The 22460-nt window shown below is 55.8% G+C and overlaps 1 protein-coding gene across 1 annotated transcript; it reads left to right on the forward strand.

Annotated features, from left to right (window-relative positions):
• The first annotated feature begins 10605 nt into the window (after positions 1-10605).
• On the forward strand, positions 10606-22176 carry CCKBR (cholecystokinin B receptor). Its single transcript, XM_054974591.1, has 6 exons — positions 10606-10690; positions 14212-15018; positions 16611-16862; positions 17363-17618; positions 20510-20637; positions 21529-22176. Exons 1-6 carry the CDS (start codon positions 10606-10608, stop codon positions 22053-22055), a joined length of 2055 nt encoding a protein of 684 aa, XP_054830566.1. The 3' UTR covers positions 22056-22176.
• The last annotated feature ends 284 nt before the right edge of the window (positions 22177-22460 follow it).

The raw sequence follows: 22460 nt of genomic DNA on the forward strand, positions 1-22460 counted from the left end.
TATAGTGGTTAGAGCATCAGGCTAGGGTCTGGAGGATGCCAGGTCAAATGCCCGTTTTGCAATAGACGTTTGCTGGGTAAGCTTGGGCCAGTTGCACGCACTCAACCTTCCTCGCAGGGTTGTTGTGAGGGTACAAGGGAGAAGAAGGGAATGATGTAAGCCACTTTTTGGCCCCATTGTGCAGAAAGGCTGGGTATACACAAAATAAGCAAGTCCCATAGGCCGCCTCCTATGAGGCGCATTTAAAGTCTGCGGGCGCATGTTTCAGGGGTTTTGGAGGAAAGGGGGGGCTCTTCAGTCCCAGCCCTGCAGCTGAGCCCAGGGGGAGGGCTGCCACTGGCCTGCCCTTTGAAGAGAGGCTGGATCGGGGAGGGGGGGGGCAATGGGCAGGCGACATTTTCCAGGTAAACAACACTTCCTGCCAAAGAACTTCCCACTCCGTCCCTCTTCCAGGGACAGGGCAGGACTGGCGACCCTCTCAGCTTCCGCGGCATGGAAGGTGAGCAGTTGCTGTTCAGCTGAGACAGCGGCCCCGATTGGCCTTGGCAAGGCAGGGGCTTCCTGCCCCCATCAAATGCACAGGGCGCCCCGGCCCATTCTGTGAGTGTATTTCTAGCAGGGATATCGGTGGAAACCTTGCCCAGTGGGTAGAGTCGTCCCCTGAGTGGTTGCGGAAGAGCTTAGAGAACAGATGCTGAAAGGGTCCTGAGCGCAGCCCCTTCGAAGCCCAGACGGGACAGGATGTAGGGTAAGGTGTGGGTGACCCATGTGTCCTATTAGGCCCAGGAGACCCGAGTTCAAATTCTCCCTCAGATTCATTGGCAGACCTTGAGGCAGGCAGCCTCTCTCTCCCTCTCAACATCTCTCTGGCAGGGCTCGGGTTAGTGAGCCTCATGGCTGAGGGAGCGGAGGGGAGGGGGCTGAACTCCTCTTTAACTCCCTTCACAGGGCAAAGGAAGTCCTTCTTTGCTCATCTTGGGTCTTCCCTTAAAAGTTACTCAGAAATTCCAGTTGGAACCGAGGGCCGTAGCAGGACATCTGCAGACACGGCCAATCCACCTTCTCAGACCCACCAATGTCACCTGGACCCCCCCCCCGACCCCTGCACAGCTGGATACCTGGTGTGAGGTTGGCCACGACGGCCTGCGCTGTGACTGGCAATTCTCTGCCCCTCCCCAGCCCCCTCAGGCAGCTGCTGCGTTTGATCTCTGCTCCCCCAAGACAGGGCTTGCTGTGGCCCACAGAAGCCTGTCCGAGAGAGTCCTTGCCTCTGAACATGCGCCAAGTGAGCCCACGGAGTAAGCACATCACACTGGGCATGGGGGTGGGCTACAGGGAGGGGCTCCTGGGCAGGCTGAAGTCTCAGGACCTCTTTTGCCAGAGAGGAATGACAGGGAGTGCCCAGATATTGGTAAAGGTAAGCAGAGGGCACCCACCGGGGCTGCCCGTTCCTCCTTACCGCTTTTCCTGGTGCTAGGGAGGTGCCCTGCTTTTCCTTGCTGACCCCCCCCCCCCACAATGTCTGCGCCAGCCTGGCTCTCCCCCCCCCCCAACACCACACGTTGTCAGGGAAGGCAGCTGGTAGCTGGACAGAGGCAGCCCAGCAGAGTCCCTGCCCGGGAATGCATTGGAGGGCAATGAAATTACGGCCAAGAAAAGAACGAGAAATGTGATATTCCAGCAGCAGTCTCGAAACCATGGGACCCGGTGAAGTGTGTGTGTGTGTGGGGGGGGTCTCTGTATGCCCCTGGAAGGGAGGGGCCTGAGGAGCCGAGAACTGGGACGGGGAAGAATCCTTGTTATTTCCATCTGAAAGCACATTCCGCCCCCCCTCTCAGGTTCCTAGCAGTGGGAAATTAGAGGTGGGGTCCCTTGGGTGGCGCCTTGCCCACCAGGAAGCAAAGAAGCCTGGCCAGGCGGAAGCAGAGGGACCTGAGGGGGTGGTGGGAGGGGGCAGCCATACGTGGGAGGGGGCAGCCACTGCCAGCCCACAGGGATCCTCTATGAGGGGAACGTGCCGGTCCAGTGTGTAGTCCGTCCTTCGCCTTTTGCCTTGGGGCCAGATGGCGAGGGCGAGGGGGGCTGGCCCCATGGAGGGCCCACGTGGCCTGCTTTCATCTGCTCCTTTGGGGAGGCCTGGGTGGGTGTCATGACAGGGGGGAGGGGAAACCACTGCGGTGATGAGGTCATAGAATCATAGAAGAGTTGGAAGGGGCCATACAGACCATCTAGTCCAACCCCCTGCCCAGTGCAGGATCAGCCTAAAGCATCTCTGACAAGTATTCATCCAGCCTCTTCTTGAAAACTGCCAGTGAGGGGGAGCTCACCACCTCCCTAGGCAGCTGATTCCACCTTTGAACTACTCTGACCATGAAAAAGATTTTCCTAATGTCCAGCCGGTACCTTTCTGCATGAAATTTAAGCCCATTGCTTTGGGTCCTACCCTCTGCTGCCAACTGGAACAGCCCCCTGCCCTCCTCCAAATGACAGCCTTTCAAATACTTAAAGAGAGCAATCATGTCCCCCCCTCAACCTCCTCTTCTCCAAACTAAGCATTCCCAAGGCCCTCAGCCTTTCCTCGTACGGCTCAGTCTCCAGACCCCTGATCATCCTCGTCGCTCTCCTCTGCACCCTCTCGATTTTGTCCACGTCCTTTTTGAAGTGAGGCCTCCAGAACTGCACACAATACTCCAGGTGCGGCCTGACCAAGGCAGTATAGAGAGGGGCTATGACCTCCTGCGATTTCGACGCTATGGCCCCTTTGATACAACCCAGGATTGAATTAGCCTTTTTTGCCACCGCATCACACTGACTGCTCATATTTAGTTTACAGTCCACTCTTACCCCAAGATCCCTTTCACATAGACTACTGCCCAGAAGTGTATCCCCCATCCAGTATTTGTGCTTCTCATTTTTGTGGCCCAGATGGAATACTGTGCACTTGTCTTTGTTGAATTGCATCCTATTCACAGCTGCCCACTTCTCCAGAGTATTCAGGTCTTGTTTAATTTTAATTCTATCTTCTGGGGTGTTTGCTACCGCTCCCAATTTGGTATCATCAGCAAATTTAATGAGCATCCCTTCCACTCCTTCATCCAGATCATTGATAAAAATATTGAAAAGTACCGGGCCCAAAACCGAGCCCTGCGGCACCCCACTGGACACCTCCCTCCAATCTGATGAAACGCCGTTGACCACCACTCTTTGAGTGCGGTCCTCCAACCAGTTCCCTGTCCACCGAACTGTCCTGTAGTCCAGTCCACAGTCTTCCATTTTGCCCATCAGAATGTCATGGGGGACCTTATCAAAAGCTTTACTGAAATCCAGATAAATCACGTCAACAGAGTTCCCCCGATCCAGTAAGTTGGTCACTCGATCAAAGAAGGAAACCAGGTTGGTCTGGCAAGATCTGTTAGGGACAAAACCATGCTGACTTCCCCGGATCACTGAGCGGTTCTTCAGATGCTTACAGATTGAACCCTTTAAAATCTGTTCTAATATCTTCCCAGCAACAGAAGTCAGACTGACCGGCCTGTAGTTTCCCGGGTCATCCTTCCCTTCCCAGGATAACATTCGCTCTTCTCCAGTCTTGTGGCACATCCCCAGTCCTCCAGGAGGCCTTGAAGATGATGGACAGGGGTTCTGCAAGTTCTCTAGAAAGTTCTTTCAGCACTCTTGGGTGCACCCCATCCGGCCCAGGGGATTTGTATTCATCCAGTGCAGCCAGATGCCTCTCCACAACCTCTCTGTCAATGTCAATTAGCCCCTCAGGTGTCCTGCCACATTTTCTACTATCTCTAGATGTGCCTGAGTTCTTCAGGGAGAAAACAGAGGCAAAAAAGTCATTAAGCCTGTCTGCTTTTTCTCTGTCCTGCACCAGAGTTTCTCCATCTACTCCCAACAGCGGTCCAATTGCCTCTTTTACCTTGCGTTTGCTTCTCACATATCTGTAGAAGTTTTTCTTATTGTAGCGAGCCCTCCTGGCCAGACCCAGCTCCTACTGAGCTTTGGCCTCTCTGATGGCTGATCTGCAGTACCTAGTAACCCTCATATACTCCTCTTTAGAGGTCTGTCCTTCTCTCCATTTCCTGAACATTTCCTTTTTCTCCCTTAGCTTATTCTGGAGCTCTCTGCACATCCACATCGGTTTCTTGGAGCCCTTACCATGTTTCCGTCTCGCTGGGATAGTGAGGGCTTGAGCTTGCAAAAGCTCGTGTTTGAGAGTATAAACAAAGGTCCAGGTTCAAATCTCCACCTTCCCACGGGAGCCTCTGGGCCAGGCCGCACTCTCAGCCTAACCAACCCCAAAGGGTTGCTATGGAAAGAAACTGGAGGGTCTGCGAATGGTTTAGAGAACCAAACAGATACTTCAGCATCCATACTGGAGGGCCTCTGGCGGCCCTTGGCGGCCCTGGCTCCATTCTGCAACACCTCTCCCCTCTCTCCCCCTTTGCCGGGAAGCCTTCCCGGCTCTCCCAGGCCCGTCACTCGCCTCCCTCGGCCTCCGCCCGGTTGCCTCTTCTCTCCCGGGTTCTGTTCAGATGGTGCAAACAGGAGGCCGAGGCTTCCTTGCTTGAGCAGGCCATCTCACGTGGGGCCTCCCCTCTTCCCTACTGCTCCCCACCTTTCCTGTCATCGTGGTCTTTTCCAGGGAGTCGTGTCTTCTCGCGATGGGACCAAAGTCCGACCACCTCAGTCTCACCATCTGTATCAGATCCTCCGTCTCCTGGTGAGAGAGACACACAACCACCTTTCTGGTTCATTTTACATAAGTAGAAATATTACTAGAGAACCCTTGCCTCCATTTTATCTTTTTATTAAAACGTAACTATTTACATCTTTAATATTAAGTGCCTTAAAATAATATAATTAAAGGAGAGCCCATGAACAGTTTCCTACCAGAAGTGCTTCAAGGGAGACATTCCAGATCAAACCAGTTCCCCCATTTTCTACCAACAATAGCTGGCTGCCCCACTTAATAAGGGCTCGCATTCTTGGCTAACTAATTCTCTTAAAAACATCCATTATCTATACCTGAAACTTTATAAAACCTGTGTTAGTTCAGTCTCACTACTTTTTAACACTGATTTTAAACTGTTTTAAGATGTAATAATAACATTCGATTTATATACCGCCCTTCAGGACAACTTAATGCCCACTCAGAGCAGTTTACAAAGTATGTTATCATTAGACCCGCAACAAAACACCCTGTGAGGTGGGTGGGGCTGGGAGAGATTAGCCCAAAGTCACCCAGCTGGCTCCAAGTGGAGGATGAGGAACCAAACCCGGCTCTCCAGATTAGAGTCCTGCGCTCTTAACCACTACACCAAACTGGCCCTCCGTTTTATTATAACTCTTTTATAAATGTAATCTGCCCTGAGCCTGCTTGTGTGGGGAGGGCAGAATAAAAGTTGAAAGTAATAAATAAATAAAATATCAAAAATAGGGATTACCAGCTTCTCACACGTATGAGTATCTGCTGGACCCCAATCAATAAACCTCCTTTTTTGAACAGTGTCTTCACTTCGGTATTTAGCTGGACAGTCTTGCTTTTCCCAGGTGCTTCTTGTACCCCCCCCACATGTATTATCCATTGAAAGGGGTGGACTGTTGCTAATCTACTGAAGGCCAAGCTCTTCTGTTCCCCTTCTGTCCCTTCCCCTCTCCGAGGCTGCTCTGGACTCTCCCATCTGGCCTACTTGGCTGAGAGATCAGCCCAGCCCTGCTTCTGGCCGTCTTCTTTTGGATCAAGAGCAGCCACTGTCCCCTGTGTTTTGGGCCGTATCTGTGTCACTCACCAGCACACACCTGTGGGGCCTCCTTGACTGATGTCCAGCTCTTTGGGTGGGGCTGGTGTGCCTGCTGCATTCCTTGCAGCACCTGCCGCTAAGACGGTGCCAGAAAGTGTCATGTGAGGGGGGAGTGGAACAGGGCTGTCGGGTCCTGAAACTGCTGCCATGCCCGGGATTTTGCCCGTGCTTCCAGGGAAGGTGGCACGGGAGTGGGGTATAAGGTTGCCAGCCTCCAGGTGGTGGCTGGAGATCTCCTGGCATTACAACTGACCTCCAGGCCATAGAAATCAGTTCCCCTGGAGTTCATTCTATCATATGTGGTGGACTTGTGATAAGGCTAAGCAATTCTGGGGGGATATAGTTAAAGTTATGTCAGATATTTTACAAAGGAATATAAATAAAACCCCGGAATTGCTGTTATTATGTATGAACCTAGAAGATTTTGATAAAATGGACAGAGTTATGGTGTTTTATATGATTACGGCGGCCTGAATGTGTTATGCACAGATGTGGAAGACTCAGGAGATACCATCTATGGAAGATTGGATTCTGAAAGTTTTGAATATGGCAGAAATGGACAAATTAACAAGGAAATTGAAAGAACAAGAAGAATTGGACTATACATTAAGTTGGGAAAAATTTAAGAAATATGTGGAGAAAAAGTGGGACATGAAGGGGAAACGGTGGTCTTTGGAGAATTAGGGGAGATAGAAACTTACTTAAGCTTAAAAGGGGGTATATTTTACTGTATTTTAATGGATTAGTATAGTATATTTACAGGGGAGTATAAGTATGAGTAATAAGGTTATAGGGAGTATATGTGAAATATAGACAATATAGTTAATTGGTATGTAAGGAATAGTATGTTATATAGATATATGTAGTTAGTATATGTACTTATTATTACTTATATAATTTTTATATTTTTAACTAAGATAAGCAAGTGTAGATAGTTAAGTAAAGAGATTTGATTAGTATGTATAATATAGATATATATTATAGATTTTAAGAATTTATATAATATACTTTTTAGATTAAGTTGGGTATGGAAAACTGCGGGGAGTCACCAGAAAAAGGGGGGGGAAAGGATGGGGGGAAATGCAATGGGGTGGATAATGATAATGATTTTTATGTTTATGTTTGTAAACCCATCCAATAAAAATTCTTTTAAAGAAAAGAAAAAAATCAGTTCCCCTGGAGAAAATGCCTGCTTTGGAGGGTGAACACTCTATAGCTTCATGCCCCACTGAGCCCCCTCCCTTCCCCAAACCCTCCCCCCCCAGGCTCCACCCCCAAAATCTCCAACCTGAAGCTGGCAGCCCTAGTGGGGCCGAACTGCTAGCAAGGGCCGGGTCTCTCTCCCAACGGAGGCTCAGCTCTGAGCAGCAGCGGGGCTCCTGCAGGCGTGTAAAGGGCCCAGCCAGCAGGCTCCTGGCCCTCTGGCCCTGCCTGGTCCTCCGCTCACGGAGTGTGCAGTCCACACACATGCATGAGCACAGCGGAGGCCAGCCCCGCGCCACGCCACCCTGGCCTGATCCTTCCTTCCTTCCTGGCAGAACCACACCCCAGAACGAAGCCCCAAATCTCATTTCCTTTGCACTGGGCAGGTGACAGATTCTGCTCCTGGGCCGGCCCCCTTCCCTGTCCCCTCCTGGATTTCCAGCCCTGCCCCTCTTGCTCGCTGGCAGCCATGGAGGCCATGCAGTCAGAGCCCCTCTGCTCTTGTCCCAAGAATGCCAAGTTGCCGCCGGCCAATTCCATCCTGCCTGCCTGAAGCGTCTCTGGGCCTGCCCAGTTCTTTGCAGGCTGTGACGGCAGGAGACGCCACCCCCACACTTCTGCTGCATGCAATTAAAAATAAACAGCCGCAGAGACACCAACTTGCACCGTTTAATTTGCAGGAGAAGGAGGAGGCCGGGGGGGGGGCGCACTAGCATGGAGGCCAAGGGTCCTTTCCCCCAGCCCCACCAGACCCCGTGAGTGACCCCCTCTGCAGAGCCCCAGAGGGGAGAGAGCGTGCCCGCCTGCTCAGAGCCCTTCGCGGGTCCACAGAGTTTGCTCTGCAGCATCCTTCGTCTTCGTCTTGACCCAGAAACTCTCACCATGGAAGAGGGTCTTTTTTTCTTGCCTTCCACTCTAAATTCTCTCTAAACCCCAAGAGCTGAATATGTGAAAACCTCCGGAACCGCCACCAAATGAAAAGGCAGCCAGGAGGTCTGCAGTAAGATGCTGAGAGATGCAGAAATACCCGGACGGGCCCTGGAGGCTCAGAAATCCGGGGGATTGGTCCAAAGGAAATTGGCAGGACTGTCTTTGGTCCCTTCTGTCTTTCGCACGTCTCCAGTTCCTCCCGGCTTGGCTGCGGGAGCTGCACGCACGCCCTGGCCGCTGGCTCTCAGAAAGCATCCTCGCCTCTGGGCAAGGACCCCCCCCCAGCCCCACAGAGCAGACGGAGGCCTTTCCCAGCACGGGCTGCCTGAGCTCCCGGGAGCTTGAGTCCTGCCTTGAGCCCGGACTCCCGAGGAGGCTCAGGGTGGCTGCCTGCTGGGACTGGAGAGGGGAGCTGGGGATTGGCAGGGGCCAGCAGGCCACAGTTTTGGGGGACGGTCCAGCAACAGCCGGAACTGAAATGTGGAGTCCCCGGGTGACACACCGAGACGGAAAGGAAGGAAGTGGGGCCAGGCATATGTCAGTCCAGGAAGGAAGCGGGGCCCCGTTCAGAGAGGGAAGGGAGCTGGCGGCAGCAGGCTGGGGGGGGGGGCAGCCCCGCCGCGGCCAGGAAACAAGCCGGTCCCCAGCGCTGCCCACTGTCTGGCCAGCACAGCCTCAGTGCCAAAAGGGAGCAATGAAGCCAAGCGTCTCAGGGGCTGGCGAGGGCCGCTGCCATGTGCAGCTTTCGCTCTGCACCAGCTTTGTGGCCGCAGCCCTGTTTGGTAGAGCAGCTGCCTGGTGCGGCCTTCTCCTGCTTTGGGTTTTACTCCTCCTTTGCTGCAGTCTCCCCCACCCCTGGTTTGGTACAAGCTTTTCAGAAACATTGCAAAGTGCCTTTGGACACTCTGTGGCTGGGCAGGTGTACATTTTTGCATGTACCATTCCCATCAGCACCATTTTCTTTCCCTCAACCTCCACAGCTCACTTTTCCCACTCCTGCCTCTGGGAGATTTTAAAAAATTGATAATTGACAGATGGTTGTATCACAACAACACTACAATGAATGATTGCCACCATCTCCTCATTTCCAGCTTTCATTGCCAAAAGAAAGCATCTGTATCCTTTTTCATTGTGGAGTTATAAGGGGAAATATTTCCCATCACTCTAAAACAAAAAGCTCTAGAGACTTTTTTAAATAAATGAACACTGGGAACAAGAAATGTAGCAATATATTGTTATTGCTGTATTGTGATCTGTCAGTTATTCTGATGGTGTAGGGGGAAATAGTGGCAGCAATGGCAAGGAAAGCTAGGTAGATAAATATTGTCATAGGGAAGCAGCCTGAGACACGCTTGGCTGCCCCTGAGGCAGCCAAGCGTGGTGGTGGGGGGGAGCTTCTGCCAGGCAGGTGTGCTGACTTGCCTTGCCTTCCGAGATTCCACGGGGGAAGAAGGCACAGCTAAAGGCACGAGAGCAGGGCCAGGAAAAGTGACGGCCAGCCCAAGGCGACAGCCAGGAGGGGTCGGCATGTTGATCTGGCTGAAGCAAGGGGGGAAATCAGCGTGCCTGGCAGCAGCCCAGGAGCGCCACTGCAGTTCAGCATCACGCATCAGGTGCAAGCAAGCAGCAGCTGACTTCTGCCAGAGTTTTCTGGGGAGGGGGGAGAATCTGGCCCCTTTCCCATTTCCGTTCTAAGCCGGATGTCGGCTGCTGCCCCGACTTCATGTGAAGCGATGCAGGGGCGGAGGGTTCAAAGGGCATTTACATCCCCTGGCGATTTGTATGTGAATGGCCGTGTCTATTTCAACAAGCGCCGCCGCTCTTCAAGCGCCAGAAGTGGCTCCCCTGCCCCTCCCGTGGGCCAACAGGGCCTTTGCATTTTTTAAAAAAGGCACAAAAATCTCACTCTAGCGTTGCAGTGATGGGGGTCACAGGCTGTCCCAATTCCCAGCGTTCGCTTTTTTTAAAAGCAAGCCTCCAGCTCATATCCCTTGTGGAGCTATGAGGAAATGCTGAGTCCCGACATTGGAAAAATTGGCCCAGGGCTCGCCAGGCCTCGGCTGCCCCTGCTGACTCCTCAGCCGCATTCCTCCACCCTTGCTAAGGCACCAGCCACCCCCCCCTCCCTGTCCTTTGGGCAGATCTGTGCCCAGCTGAAAGGGACCTGGGACAGCTTTGCAGCGAAGGCAGGAATCCCTCCTGCCCTCAGAAGTGCCAACCAGCATGGGCACCAGGTCAGCTAGAACCTGGGCAATGCCAAGCACGCCTACTCATGATCACAGAGGAAACCTCTTGTGAGGAACAGGGAGGGCCGGGCTGCTCTTGCCCGACTGGCAGGCCCCAGCACTGAAGGGGAAGGGCCTTTGACTTCCCAATAGCTCCCGGGGCAACGGAAGCACCCTGGACTCCTTCTTGCCAGCACATGAAGCGACTGCTGCTGAAGCAGACCCCCTCCCGCCCCCAGGGCCAGTCTTGTTTATGCAGACAGGCAGCAGTTCCCCAGGGCATCAGGCAGAGAGAGGGGCTTCCTCATTGTCTACTGCCTGACCCTTTTAGGTGGATGGAGACGTCTCCAGGGACTGCACAGGGGGCCTTCTGTGGGCCAGACAGGAGCTCTGGGCCGCAACCCCTCCCACGGCTGTGGGGCTGGTCGGAGGCAGAAATGGCGAGAGCCGATGAGGTGCGGTGCTTGGAGCCTCGGGTTGGGGCTGCAGGGCCCGGGGCTCACTCGGCCCTCACGCTGGCTGGTCAGTTGCCCTTTTTCAGGGCTGTTTTGAGGAGACCCATGAGATGCTGCCCTGAGCTCCATGGAGGAAGGGAAGGAACAAGAAACACGTGCCAGAAAAGCAGAGGCTTGACCGTTGGCCTCCCCCAAGCCTTCCCTCCTCCCTCATAGCAGCCAAGGCAAAAGGGGCTGCCCCGCCTCAGCCCCTTGCTTGCCTGTGCGGAAGGGCCAGATCCATGAATCTGCGCATGGAAGGCCAGTTGAGAGCCTCTGGGTGAAAATAAAAGGAGGAAGAAATAAGAGTGATATTGTTGAGGGGGTCTGCGACAGACCACCAGGGCAGGCAGGGGACTTGGACCAGATTACATCATTTTCAAGGAGAAGGAACATAGAGTCTCTCTACACAAAACACTCGGGTGCCCGTTTGTCAGGTGCCAGGAGATGCAATGTTAGCCGGGAAGCGTAGTTTTAAAAGCCAGAGCCAGCAGAGATTGCTCCAGAGGGCACAGATTCTCTCACACCTCCGGCATGCCAGACTGCCTCCCCTTTTGGAGCCTTTGCCCTTCCGCCCTCACTACTTAAAACTTTGAATTGACCAAGCCTTGGCAGGGCAAAGGCTCCAGAAGGGGAGGCAGTATAGCACGCCAGGGCTGTGAAAGAACCCATCCCCTCCGGAGCAATCTCCACCAGCTCTGTCTTTTAAGACTACGCTTCCCAGCTAACATTGCATCTCCGGACACGTGAAGAACACATGCCAGAAGTCTTGTGTAGAGAGACTCATAGTGATCAGGTTAATTACCTGTGAGGTTCTGCCAAGTATCTCTCAAAGTCTTCACTGCATGAGTCCAGGAACTGCATGAGTTAAAGCATTTTATTTGATAAGCAACCGACTAGTTCATTCCCTATTACACTCCTTGCCAGGAATGGCGATTCTCTACAAGCACAAAATGTATATAGGTGTCTAAGCCCAGCCCCAGAGTCCCCACCCCCCTTTAGTATGCACTTAGCTAAGTTTAATAGATGAACAGCAGGACATAGCAGAGATGATGTGTGAGAAACTGCAAGGCCCTGAGGCCTTATCTCAGGCGAGAGAGAAACCGCAGGCTGAGCAAGAGATCACAGCAGGCCGTCTCATCCCAGGCAGAGAATAGCTGCTAACATCCGAGTCACACAGAGTCAAACAGGCCTTGCAGAGTATGACCGGAGTGTGACGTCTTGACATTACCTTGCTATCTGTTGCAAGTCAAACTCTGCTGCCGATGTAAGGTCTCACAAATTCCTGACTTGTCTTGCTGGCAACTTCATCTTCCCAAAGACGGAGGAGGAGACAAGGGGGTCTGCTCTCTTGGACCTGATTTGCACCAACAGGAAAGAACCGGTTGATGAGGAGAAGGTAGCAGGAACCCTGGGTAGCAGAAACCATGAAATTCTGGAATTCAAGGTCCTGGAAAAGAAGGAAGCTGAACGTAGTCAGACATGTAGGATAAACTTTAGAAAAGCTAATTTCAACAAGCTCAAAGAAATGCTGAGTAGAATCCCATGGTCAGAAAGAATGTGGGAGAAGGCGTTCAAGAAGTAAAAGACAGACACTGAAGGCACAATTGCAAATAATTCCAATGAGGAGGAAAAATGGGAGGCACCCAAAGAAGCCAGGGTGGCTCCATAAACAGCTTTCTAATGAGCTCAGAATTAAAAAGGACACATTTGGGCAATGGGAGGAAGGGCATAGGACCAAGGATGAAAATAAACAGCCAGTGCTTGCAGGGAGAGCGTTAGAAAGAATAAAGCTCCGTATGAGCTTAGGCTAGCGAGAGATGCTAAACACAACAACAACCCCAAAAAAGAGTTCTTTGGTTATGAACAAGGAAGTGGTATGCCTGCTGTGGGAAGAGGAAATTGGGATTTGAACAGGTGATAAGGAGAAGACAGAGCTCTTCCGCTCCCACTTTGCCTCAGTCTTCCTCTGAGAGGGAAATGCAATAACAGAACACGTGGTGGGGGAAGGGAGCTGCAGCCTAAGACAGGCAAAGGGGGGGGGGCTACATAAGCATCTAGCATCAGACTAAGAAACCATCTCGTTCTCAGTCCCTGAGCATTTAGAAAGGATGGCTGTGATTACTAAGAGCCAGCACGGGTTCCTCAAGAGCAAGTCACGTCAGACTAAATGTATCTCTTTTTTTGAGAAAGTTGCTACCTTGCTGGATCAGGGGAATGCTGTGGACGGAGTTTATCTTGACTTCAGTAAGGCTTTTGATAAGGTTCCATATAATATTCTTGTAGACAAGTTGGTAAAATGTGGTTTGGATCCTATTACTGTTAAGTGGATCTATAATGGGTTGACAAACCGCACCCAAAGAGTGCTAGTTAGTGGTTCCTCATCCTCTTGGAGAAGAGTGACAAGTGGAGTTCCTCAGGGATCAGTCCTGGGACCTGTTCTGGTCAACATTTTTATAAATGATTTGGATGAAGGAATAGAGGGAATGCTTATTAAATTTGCAGATACTAAATTGGGAAGGGTAGCAAATACAGTCGAAGACAGAGTCAGGATACAGGATGATCTTGACAGGCTGGAAAACTGGCCTAAAACAAATAAAATAAATTTCAATGGAGATAAAGGCAAAGTTCTGCATTTAGGAAGGAAAAATCAAAGGCATAATTATAGGATGGGGGAGACTTATCTTGGCAGTAGTGTGTGCGAAAAGGATCTAGGGATCTTAGTAGACCTTACACTGAACATGAGTCAGCAGTGTGATGTGGTAGCTAAAAAGGCAAATGCAATTCCAGGCTGTATCCACAGAAGCATCCTGTCCAGATCACGAGAAGTGATGGTATCACTCTACTCTGCTCTGGTTAAACCTCACCTAGAGTACTGTGTTCAGTTTTGGGTGCCACAATTTAAGAAGGATATAGACAAGCTGGAACATGTCCAGAGGAGGGCAACGAAGATGGTGAGGGCTCTGGAGACCAAGTCCTATGAGGAAAGGATGAAGGAGCTCAGAATGTTTAGCCTGGAGAGAAGACAACTGAGAGAGGATAGGATAACCATCTGCAAGCACTTGAAGGGCTGCAATATAGAGGATGGCACAGAGTTGTTTTCTGCTGACCCAGAAGATCAGAACAGAACCAAGAACTTGAAATTAAATCAAAAGGGTCTTTAGCTAAAGAGTAGGAAGAATTTGCTGACAGTCAGAGCTGTCCCTCAGTGGAACGGGCTTCCTCGGGAGGTGGGGGCTCTCCTTCTTTGGAGGTTTTTAAGCAGAGTCTGGGTGGCCATCTGACAGCCATGCAGATTCTTTGGCTCAGCATGAGTTTAGGCAGACTGTGAGAGGGAGGGCAGGCAGGGATGAGTCGGTGCTTGGCTCTCAGGGCCCTTTCTTCCAGGCCCAGGGCAATGCCAATCCCCACTTTGGGGTCAGGGAGGCATTTTCCTCCAGGCCAGATTGGCCAGAGACCCTGGAGGGTTTTTGCCTTCCTCTGGGCATACAGCAGGGGTCACTGGGGGAGCGGGTGGGGAGGTACCTGTGAATTTCCCGCACTGTGCAGGGGGTGGACTAGATGCCCCTTGGGGGTGCCTCTACGATTCTCTGATCCCGCACGCCGGACCGGGAGGAGAAGCGGGAGGGCCGCCGGCCTGGGCCTGCGCGCCAGACGACTCCCCGCCGCCAGGCACCTGCGGCTTGGAGCCGGGGCAGCAGCCAGCCGAGCGCGGCGGGCCCTGGCCAGGGCGGGCAGGGGCAGAGGCCGAGGGGAGGGGAGCGCTTCCCTCCGCCCGCCGCCTGGCCAGGCAAACAGCACCTGTGTCAACAGCGCCCGGGCGGGCGCCCCGGTGCCCCGAGCAAACACGGCGTGCCTCTCGGGGCCGGCCGCTGCCGGGAGACGCGCCGAGGGAGGCGGCGCGAAGGGGCGGGCCGGGCCGGGCCGGGCAGGGGCTGGGCGCCGGCTCGGAGGCCCCGCAGGCGGCGAGCGAGAGCGGCTCTTGCGCCCCCGCCAAGGGGCGGCCGTCCGGCGGCGAGCGCGGCGTGGGCCGAGCCGGAGCCCCCGCGCCGTCGAGGCGGCCCGGCGGCCGGCAGGGGGCGCCCGGCGGCTGGGCGGCGGCGCGGGGCGGCCGCAGTCGGGGCGGCCGGGCGAGCGGCGGGGCTGCGGCAGGGCTCCGGGAGGCTCCGCCGCCTCTTCCTCCTCCTCTCCGGCGAGGCGCGGGGACGGGCGCGCAGCCCTCGGCCGGGATGGAGGCGCCGCGGCCGCTCAACGAGTCGCTGCTCTGCAGCCCCGGCAACGGCTCGGCCGGCGGCGCCTGGAACGGAACCGGCGCCGGCTGCGACGCGGCCCGGAGACCCCCGCGCGGCTCCCGAGGTGAGGCGCCTTCCTTCCCCGCCGCCTCTGCGGGGACGGGCCGGAGCCCCCGGAGGCCGCTCGGCCCGGACCCCCCCGCGCCCCGCCGGCTCGCCCAGCCCCACTTCGCTGCCCCCGTTGCTTCTGCGCTGCCCTACTGGGGGGGGGTGTCCAGGCAGGCTGAGCCCAGCTGCCCCCCCGTCCCTGCCGGCACCTGCAAGAGCCTAAGAGCATGCGCAGAGTGCCTCTCCCTGGCCATGCGCGGGGTGGGGGGTGGGGGACTGTCGCTGGAAGTTGGCACTGCCAGGGCGACTTTTCTCCCGCCGAGAGCTGCAGGTGGGCAGCCCTCTGGGTTGCGGTAGAACCGCCGGATTTGGGTCCAGCAGCGCCGGCGAGACGTCCAGGCTCCGGGCGTCCCTGGCCCGAAGCTCCCTTCAGCAGAGACTGGACGACCCGAATCTTATTTTTTTTGTGCAGTAGCCCCCGTCTGCCCTTCCTTCCTCCAGGTGGGGGGGGGTAAGAAAAGTGGGCTGGAGCATAGGGTGGCGGGGCCGATTCTCCCCCCCCCACACACACACACACCCCGGATCCCAGCGGCTGCCAGGAAAAGTGAAAGGCCAGCGGAGTCCAGAGGTGACGTAGCGGGGCGGCACAGGCTGCAGCCTCCCTTCCTGAACTCCTGGGCCAGGCTGGGGGCCTCGTGGCTCCTGCAGAGGAGCCCCCCCTCGAGCCCGGGTGCTGCTGCATCCTCTCTTCCCAGGGGTCTCTGATTCCCAGGATGCAGACCAGCTGGGAGCATCCCGGTGGGGCCCTCACAGGGCCCGGCTGGCTCATGGACCAGTGCTCTGCAGGCCCCCTTGAGCGCACAGGCGCATCCCAGTCGTTCCAGATGAAGGTGGAGGCCTGATTGTTCCGGACCAGTATGAGGTCAGTGGCACAAAGCGGGTGCCGGACAGCAGACTCCGAAGAGCCCCCTCTGGGCTTGCAATGCCAAGAGCGGTCCCTGGGCCTCCTCCCTGGCAGGGCACACACAGCACAGCCCCTGCGGCTTCCAGCCCCGCCTACCCCCACCTGGAAGCCGCGGGTGCCTGAGCCGCAGGAAGGTCTGGGGGCAAGCAGCAGCCTGGGAGGAAGAAGCAGGGGGCAGCCAGGCCACTGGAGCTGCTTGGGGTTCTGTGTGGAGCAGCGAGGTGAGCGGTCCAAAGCCCGTGTCACCCTCAGCAGCCAGTGCCTGTGGAAACCTTGACCGCAGCAGGGGGGCCGGAGAGGAGCAGGGGCAGAGAAAACAGGGAGCGCAAAGCTGCAGCTCAAGATGCACCCCATGGGCTGAGATGGCTTCAGATTCTCCAGCAGGGACACACGTCCTGGTGGCTCAAGCCAATGAGCCAGGCTAGATGCTGTGGAGGGAGGCAGGCAGGCACCCTGGAGCTCAGAGGGAGGAGGGGAATGGGCCCTGGTGTGGAGGGGGAAGGGAAGGAGACCCTCGGCAGACCCCTTCCCAGCCGCCCGCCATCTCCAGTGTCCTCCGCTGCCTCTGTGGGAACCATCCCGTCTCAGCCGCTGCCTGCAAGGGAGGGTCAGCCACAGCTCTCCCCTTTCTCTCTCCCCCGAAGACCTGGACGTGACCGTGCGGCTCCTCCTCTATTCGATCATTTTCCTGCTTGGCGTTTTCGGGAACACGCTCGTCATCGCCGTGCTAGTCAGGAACAAGCGGCTGCGCACCGTCACCAACTCTTTCCTGCTCTCGCTGTCCCTCAGTGACCTGCTGGTGGCGCTCTTCTGCATCCCCTTCACCTTCATTCCCAACGTGATGGGGACGTTCATCTTCGGGAAGGTCGTCTGCAAGGCCGTGGCCTACTTCATGGGTGCGTGCTGCTGGGGGCACCGTGGGCACTGGTGGGGCTTGGCGTCCCTTGGCCCAGGCTTCAGGGGCTTCCACCTGGGAGGGGCCGAAGGGGGTCCAGGTCCCGCAAGACTGTCCGGGAGGGGAGGCCATTCCTCAGCACTGCCCTCTCCTTCCAGGCGTGCGGTCAAGAGAGGGGCTTGACTGGGTCTCCTGTTGCGCTGCGAAGCTCTCTCTGCCCGCTGGCGGTTATGCTGGAGATGTGAGGAAGGGCCACGCGCCTTCCTCTTCCTCTTTGCTTGCTGCCTTCTGGCTCCGAGCCGGGCTACCTGAAGGCATCAGGCGCCTCACCAGGTGACCCTCTGCCCTGGGCAGGGGCTGCTGCCCTGGCTGAAGGGCTTGCGAAGGAAGGACCCCTTCTGGTTTGCTGCCCCGGGGGTGCCCAGCTCCTCCGGCCCGGCTGCCCCACCTGCATGAGGCCCGCCTTGCCCCCCCCCGCCTGACCTCTCCCCTCCCCCCCAGGCATGTCTGTCAGCGTCTCCACCTTCAGCTTGGTTGCCATCGCCATCGAGCGCTACAACGCCATTTGCAAGCCGCTGCAGTCCCGCGTGTGGCAGACGCGCTCACACGCCTACCGGGTCATCGTGGCCACGTGGTTGCTCTCGGCTCTGCTCATGCTGCCTTACCCGGTCTATACCACCACCATCTCTCAGGCCACTCATCCCGGCATTTACCAGTGCCACCACAACTGGCCGGGGAACTATGCCAAGCAGGCCTGGTGAGTCGTGGCTGGGGGGCAGTGCATGCTGGGAAAGGACTGTGGGGCTGGGGGGGGCAGAAGGAGCTGGGGGGAGTCTTCCGTGTGGGAAGCCAGCGGGAATGACCTCAGGCGCGCCTCGACCTCCTGGAATTCTGAGGCCAGCAAAGAAGGGAGAGATTGGGGAACGCTGCGTGGATCTCCATCAAGCAAGAATTTCTTCAGCCCGCTGAGCGCACGTCCGTGCTCAGCTCCTCCGTGGCAGGGAGGAGGAAATGCTGCTTCTGAGAATTCAGGAGCCAAAAATACAACACGGGCAGGGAGGGTGGAGATTCAGAGAAACGGGTTGTGCTGAAAGCCCCTTCCAGCTCCACACTTGCTTAGGCCTCTGCTGGGCTCCATCATTTCGTAGCGCTTCCTGGATTGGTCTCTTTATACAGATATGCCTTATTTCTGTTGTTTTTAGAGTCCTTATAGATTTATAAATAAATCCAAATTGAATGAATGCAGGTACACAAGATGTCTCAGCAGTATTGGCGCGTTGACTCTTAGAAGCTCATAGCCTGGTCTTTAAGGAGCTCTTGGGCCTGCTTCTTGCGCTTCTACTGCGGACCAAAATGGCTACTTCGCTGGTACTATCCGGCAGTAATAAGACATTTATAAAGGCACTAGAAACAAAGCCCGTTGTGGGGAAAAATACAATGGGCTCTAGAAAGGGGAGAGCGGGCAGGCAAGCATTCCCTCCTCCTCCATCACTGATCCCGGCCGGTGAAGGAGGGGGGTGGGCATTGCTACCTGCTCCACACCTCAGCAACATGAAGGGATGGTGGGCTTTGCTGCCTGCTGCATGCCTGATATCGGTCAGGTAAAGGGGGACAGGTATTGCCACCTTCTCCACTTCTGATCCCAGCCGGTGAAAGGAAAACGGGCATTGCTTTCTGCTCTGTGCCTGATTATGGCTGGGTGAAGAGAGATGGGCATTGCTGCCTGCTCCAAGCCTGGTCCCAGCTGGGGGAAGAGGGGTGGGCACTGCCACCTGTTCCCTGCTGAGTGAAGGAAGGAGCGGGCCTTACCTCCTGCTTCTTGCCTGATCCTGATAGGCAAAGGCAGGTGGTGGGCTTTGCTATGTGCTCCGCTCCTGATCCCAAATGGGTGAAGGGGGTGCAGGCATTGCCACCTTCTCTGCTCCTGATCCTAGCTGGCTGAAGGGGAGCCACTTGTTCCACTCCTAATACCAGTTGTGATAAGGAGGGTGGTGGGCATTACCACATGCTTCACTTCTAATACCAGCTGGGTTATGGTGGGGGGTGGGCATTGCCACCTGCTCCATTCCGGACCCCAGCTGGCTAAAGGGGGGCGGCATTGCCACATGCTCCGCTCCTAATACCACCTGGGTTAAGGTGGAGGTGGGCATTCCCACCTTCTCTGTTCCTAATACCAGCTGGGTTAAGGCAGGAGATGGGCATTGCCACCTGCTCCACTCCTAATACCAGCTGGGTTAAGGCAGAGAGTGGACATAGCTATCTGCTCTGCTCCTGATCCCAGCTGGGTGAAGAGGGGGAGGGCATTGCCACCTGTTCTGATCCTAATAATAGCTGAATTAAGGCTGGAGATGGGCATTGCCACCTGCTCCACTCCTAATATCAGCTGGTTTAAGGTGGAGGGCAGGCATTGCCACCTGCTCTGCTCCTAATACCAGCTGGCTGAAAGGGGGCAGGCATTGCTCTGCTCCTAATATCAGCTGGGTTAAGGTGGAGGTGGGCATTGCCACCTGCTCCACACCTGATACCAGCTGGGTTAAGGCATGGGGAGAGCATTGCCACCTGCTCTGCTCCTGTTCCCAGCCTGAGCTTCCCCCACCATGGCATGTTTTCTGGTGTGATATGGTGAGTTCCCTGGGCTTTCCTCTGCGGCATCGCCCTCTCATGGTGCACCAGGGTATAAAGTGAGTTGTCTGAAACACACTTACTCAATTATATAGTAAGATTTAGTATTTTATTCTGGAAATACTCTCTCTCAATTTATTCAACTGCTTTCGCATTTTGTTTTTTGAAATGCTTCTCAGTTCATTCCAGGGTAGTATTTTGTATCTGGACTACTCAAAGGTCTGTCTTTTATCCAGCCGTGTGATCTCAGCCAGCAGTTGCCCTTTTCAGAAAAATTCAGCAGCCAATCCACTCTTACTCCTTTTATTTAAGAAGTTGCAAAGCTGTTGCGGGGATTCAGTGGTGAGAAGTATTGGTGACCTCCCAAGCACCGGCCGATGCACCTTCTCCATAACAGCTTTTCCCCAATCAAGCTGAAAACTTAGACCACCAGGTTTCCAGAGAACCCCATTCCAGAAACAAAGAAGGCCTCCCTAGGAAAGTTCGATAGGCGGTGAAGTCTTGTAAGCCCCTCCCCCCCCCAATCAGGGGGTCCACTACTGCTGACCACAGCTTCCTTTCGGAAGGGGGCATTCATTTCATTAAACTTCTAGCCTGCCCTCCTGCAAGCAGGGTCAGGGAGAGTAACAACAATTTCAGTACATATTAGAATCACAATAAAAACAACAGCATCAGTTACAATAAAAACACAGTTCCAGAACGACGACTTAGTACAGCCCACCCCTGTAGAGCATGGTGGGGGAGAAGAGAGGAAGCCATGATTTCTGCCCCCACTGTGACTCATATAAGGGGCCAAGATACTATACCGCCCCCACCCCCAACCCCCTGATAAGAGCCTGGCAGGGAGGCTCCCAGGCGGACCCAAGACTGGCCTCAACCATATGCCTGGCGGAACCACTCAGTCTCGCAGGCCCACCGAAAGGATAAAATATCTTGGTGGGCAGAAGACTGTGTCGGCTGTCCGGGTGCAGGCAGCTGTGCACAGGTGCCTCAGGAGTGATGCTGCTCTTTCCCCCCTCCTCCCAGGTCGGTGATACTCCTGGTGGTGCTCTTCCTTATCCCAGGGCTGGTGATGATTGTGGCTTACGGGCTGATCTCCTGGGAACTCTACCGTGGCATGCAGTTTGAGATGGACCTCACTCGTGAAGCCAGAGGTGTGTGTTTGGGAGGAGAGGCCACGGGAAAGGCCTGGCCTGTGCCGAGATGGTGGGAGCCTGGCCCTGGGGTGGCCGCCCAAAGAGAGCTCCCCTGGCTTTTCTCTGTTTGGGGCAAGGACTGGCAGGCAAGCACGCTAACTAATTCGAGTACATCTAAGGGCTGCGGGGGGTGCCTGTGAGTCTGTCGGTGTTTGGGGGGGTCTGTTTCCAGGGGGTGGCTGACCAGAGTTTTTATCTTGCCCAGAATGACCCCGTGGCCCAGAACTGACCCCCCCCCCACAGCTGAAACAGCCAAAGGGCCCTTCGGCAGCCTTGTTCTGACTCCCCGGCGGGTTGGCTTCCAGGACAGGGCTGGAGTCCTACTTGGGCTCTGCAGCTGAAGCAGCCACCCCTTCCCCTTTCCCCTCCTTGCTGTGGTTCTGGCTCAACACCCCAGGCTGTGGGTCACCGTGGCTACCAGGATCCCAGGAGTGCCCGCCACGTTTATTCAGGTTGCTCTGCCGACACGCATAGAATCCACACTGCAGTTGCAGAAAGTGGGGCGGCCAGGACTGGGCCACTGGTTGCCCTTGTGAGCAGCCACTGAGAGAGGCCCCTGGGGCGGCATGCCTCTGCCAGGGGCTTTGGCCTCCTCTAATGAGCTGCCTGTAGCAGTGACAGTGCCTGCTGGAGGGATACCCTCCCTTCCCAGGCCTGCTGGACGCATGGAGATGAGTCGGAGCCTTGGTCAATCTCAGCCGGCGTAGCCTCCTCTGCCGAGCAGCCTCTCTCCAGAGACGTCGGCATCCCGTCTTAGGTGTTCCCTTCCCTGGGGAGGCGGGGGCCTGGGCCAAGGCCTGGACAGTTGTGGCCTTTCACGTCTTCAGCGATTGTCCTGTGTCCCCTCAGCTCAGCAGAACGGTGACCCGCGGGCGCTGGCCCCTTGCGACGAGGGCGACGGCTGCTACATCCAGGTGTCGCGGTCCGCAGGAGGCGCTGTGGAGTTGTCAGTCCTGACCTCTGAAGACCACACCAAGGAAGAGCAGGCCAGGGTCAACCGCTCGGAGGCCAAGCTGCAGGCCAAGAAGCACGTCATCCGCATGCTGGTTGTGGTTGTGCTCCTGTTCTTCGTGTGCTGGCTGCCCATCTACGTGGTCAACACGTGGCGGGCCTTTGCCCCCGACGCCGCCTACCGGGCCCTCTCGGGTGCACCCATCTCCTTCATCCACTTGCTGTCGTACATCTCCACCTGCGTCAACCCCTTCATCTACTGTTTCATGAACAAGCGCTTCCGCAAGGCCTTGGCCGCCACGTGTGCCTGCTGTGTGGTGCCCTGCCGGCCTCGGCCCCGCCCTCCAGATGACGAGGTCACTGCCACGGGCGCCTCTCTCTCCAAGTTCAGCTACACCACCGTCAGCAGCCTCGGGCCCCCCTGACCCACAGCCCAGTTTTTCTGTGCCCCCACCTTCATTGGCAGGGAGCAGGGGAGAGCCTCGCGTCCCACCCTGGGCTTCTGCCTCCCCACCCCCTTTGGGTCTCCTTTGAGGTCCCTGTGCCTGGCTGCCCTCCCACGTCAAACTGGGTTTCTTGGAAGTGGCTGAAGGTGAGCGAGTGCCTCGCGGTTATCGGGCCGCGCAGCTGGAGACGGCCTCCCATGTGCCTGTGCGCAGGGGCCACCGGGCCTCGTCCCTGGCTGCCCTGAGCCGCATCAGTGGGAGTGCTGGAAAGCCGGGCTCCGGGGACCTCCCGCCCAGGAGGGCTGAACCGTGGCTCCCCCTTTTCTGCAGAGAGCAGAGCCCCCTTCCTCGCTCCCGGCCGTGCGCTTCTGGGCTGCCCCTGTT

Source organism: Eublepharis macularius, chromosome 3 (genome assembly GCF_028583425.1).
Source record: "Eublepharis macularius isolate TG4126 chromosome 3, MPM_Emac_v1.0, whole genome shotgun sequence".
In the NCBI taxonomy this organism is placed as follows: Eukaryota; Metazoa; Chordata; class Lepidosauria; order Squamata; family Eublepharidae; genus Eublepharis; species Eublepharis macularius.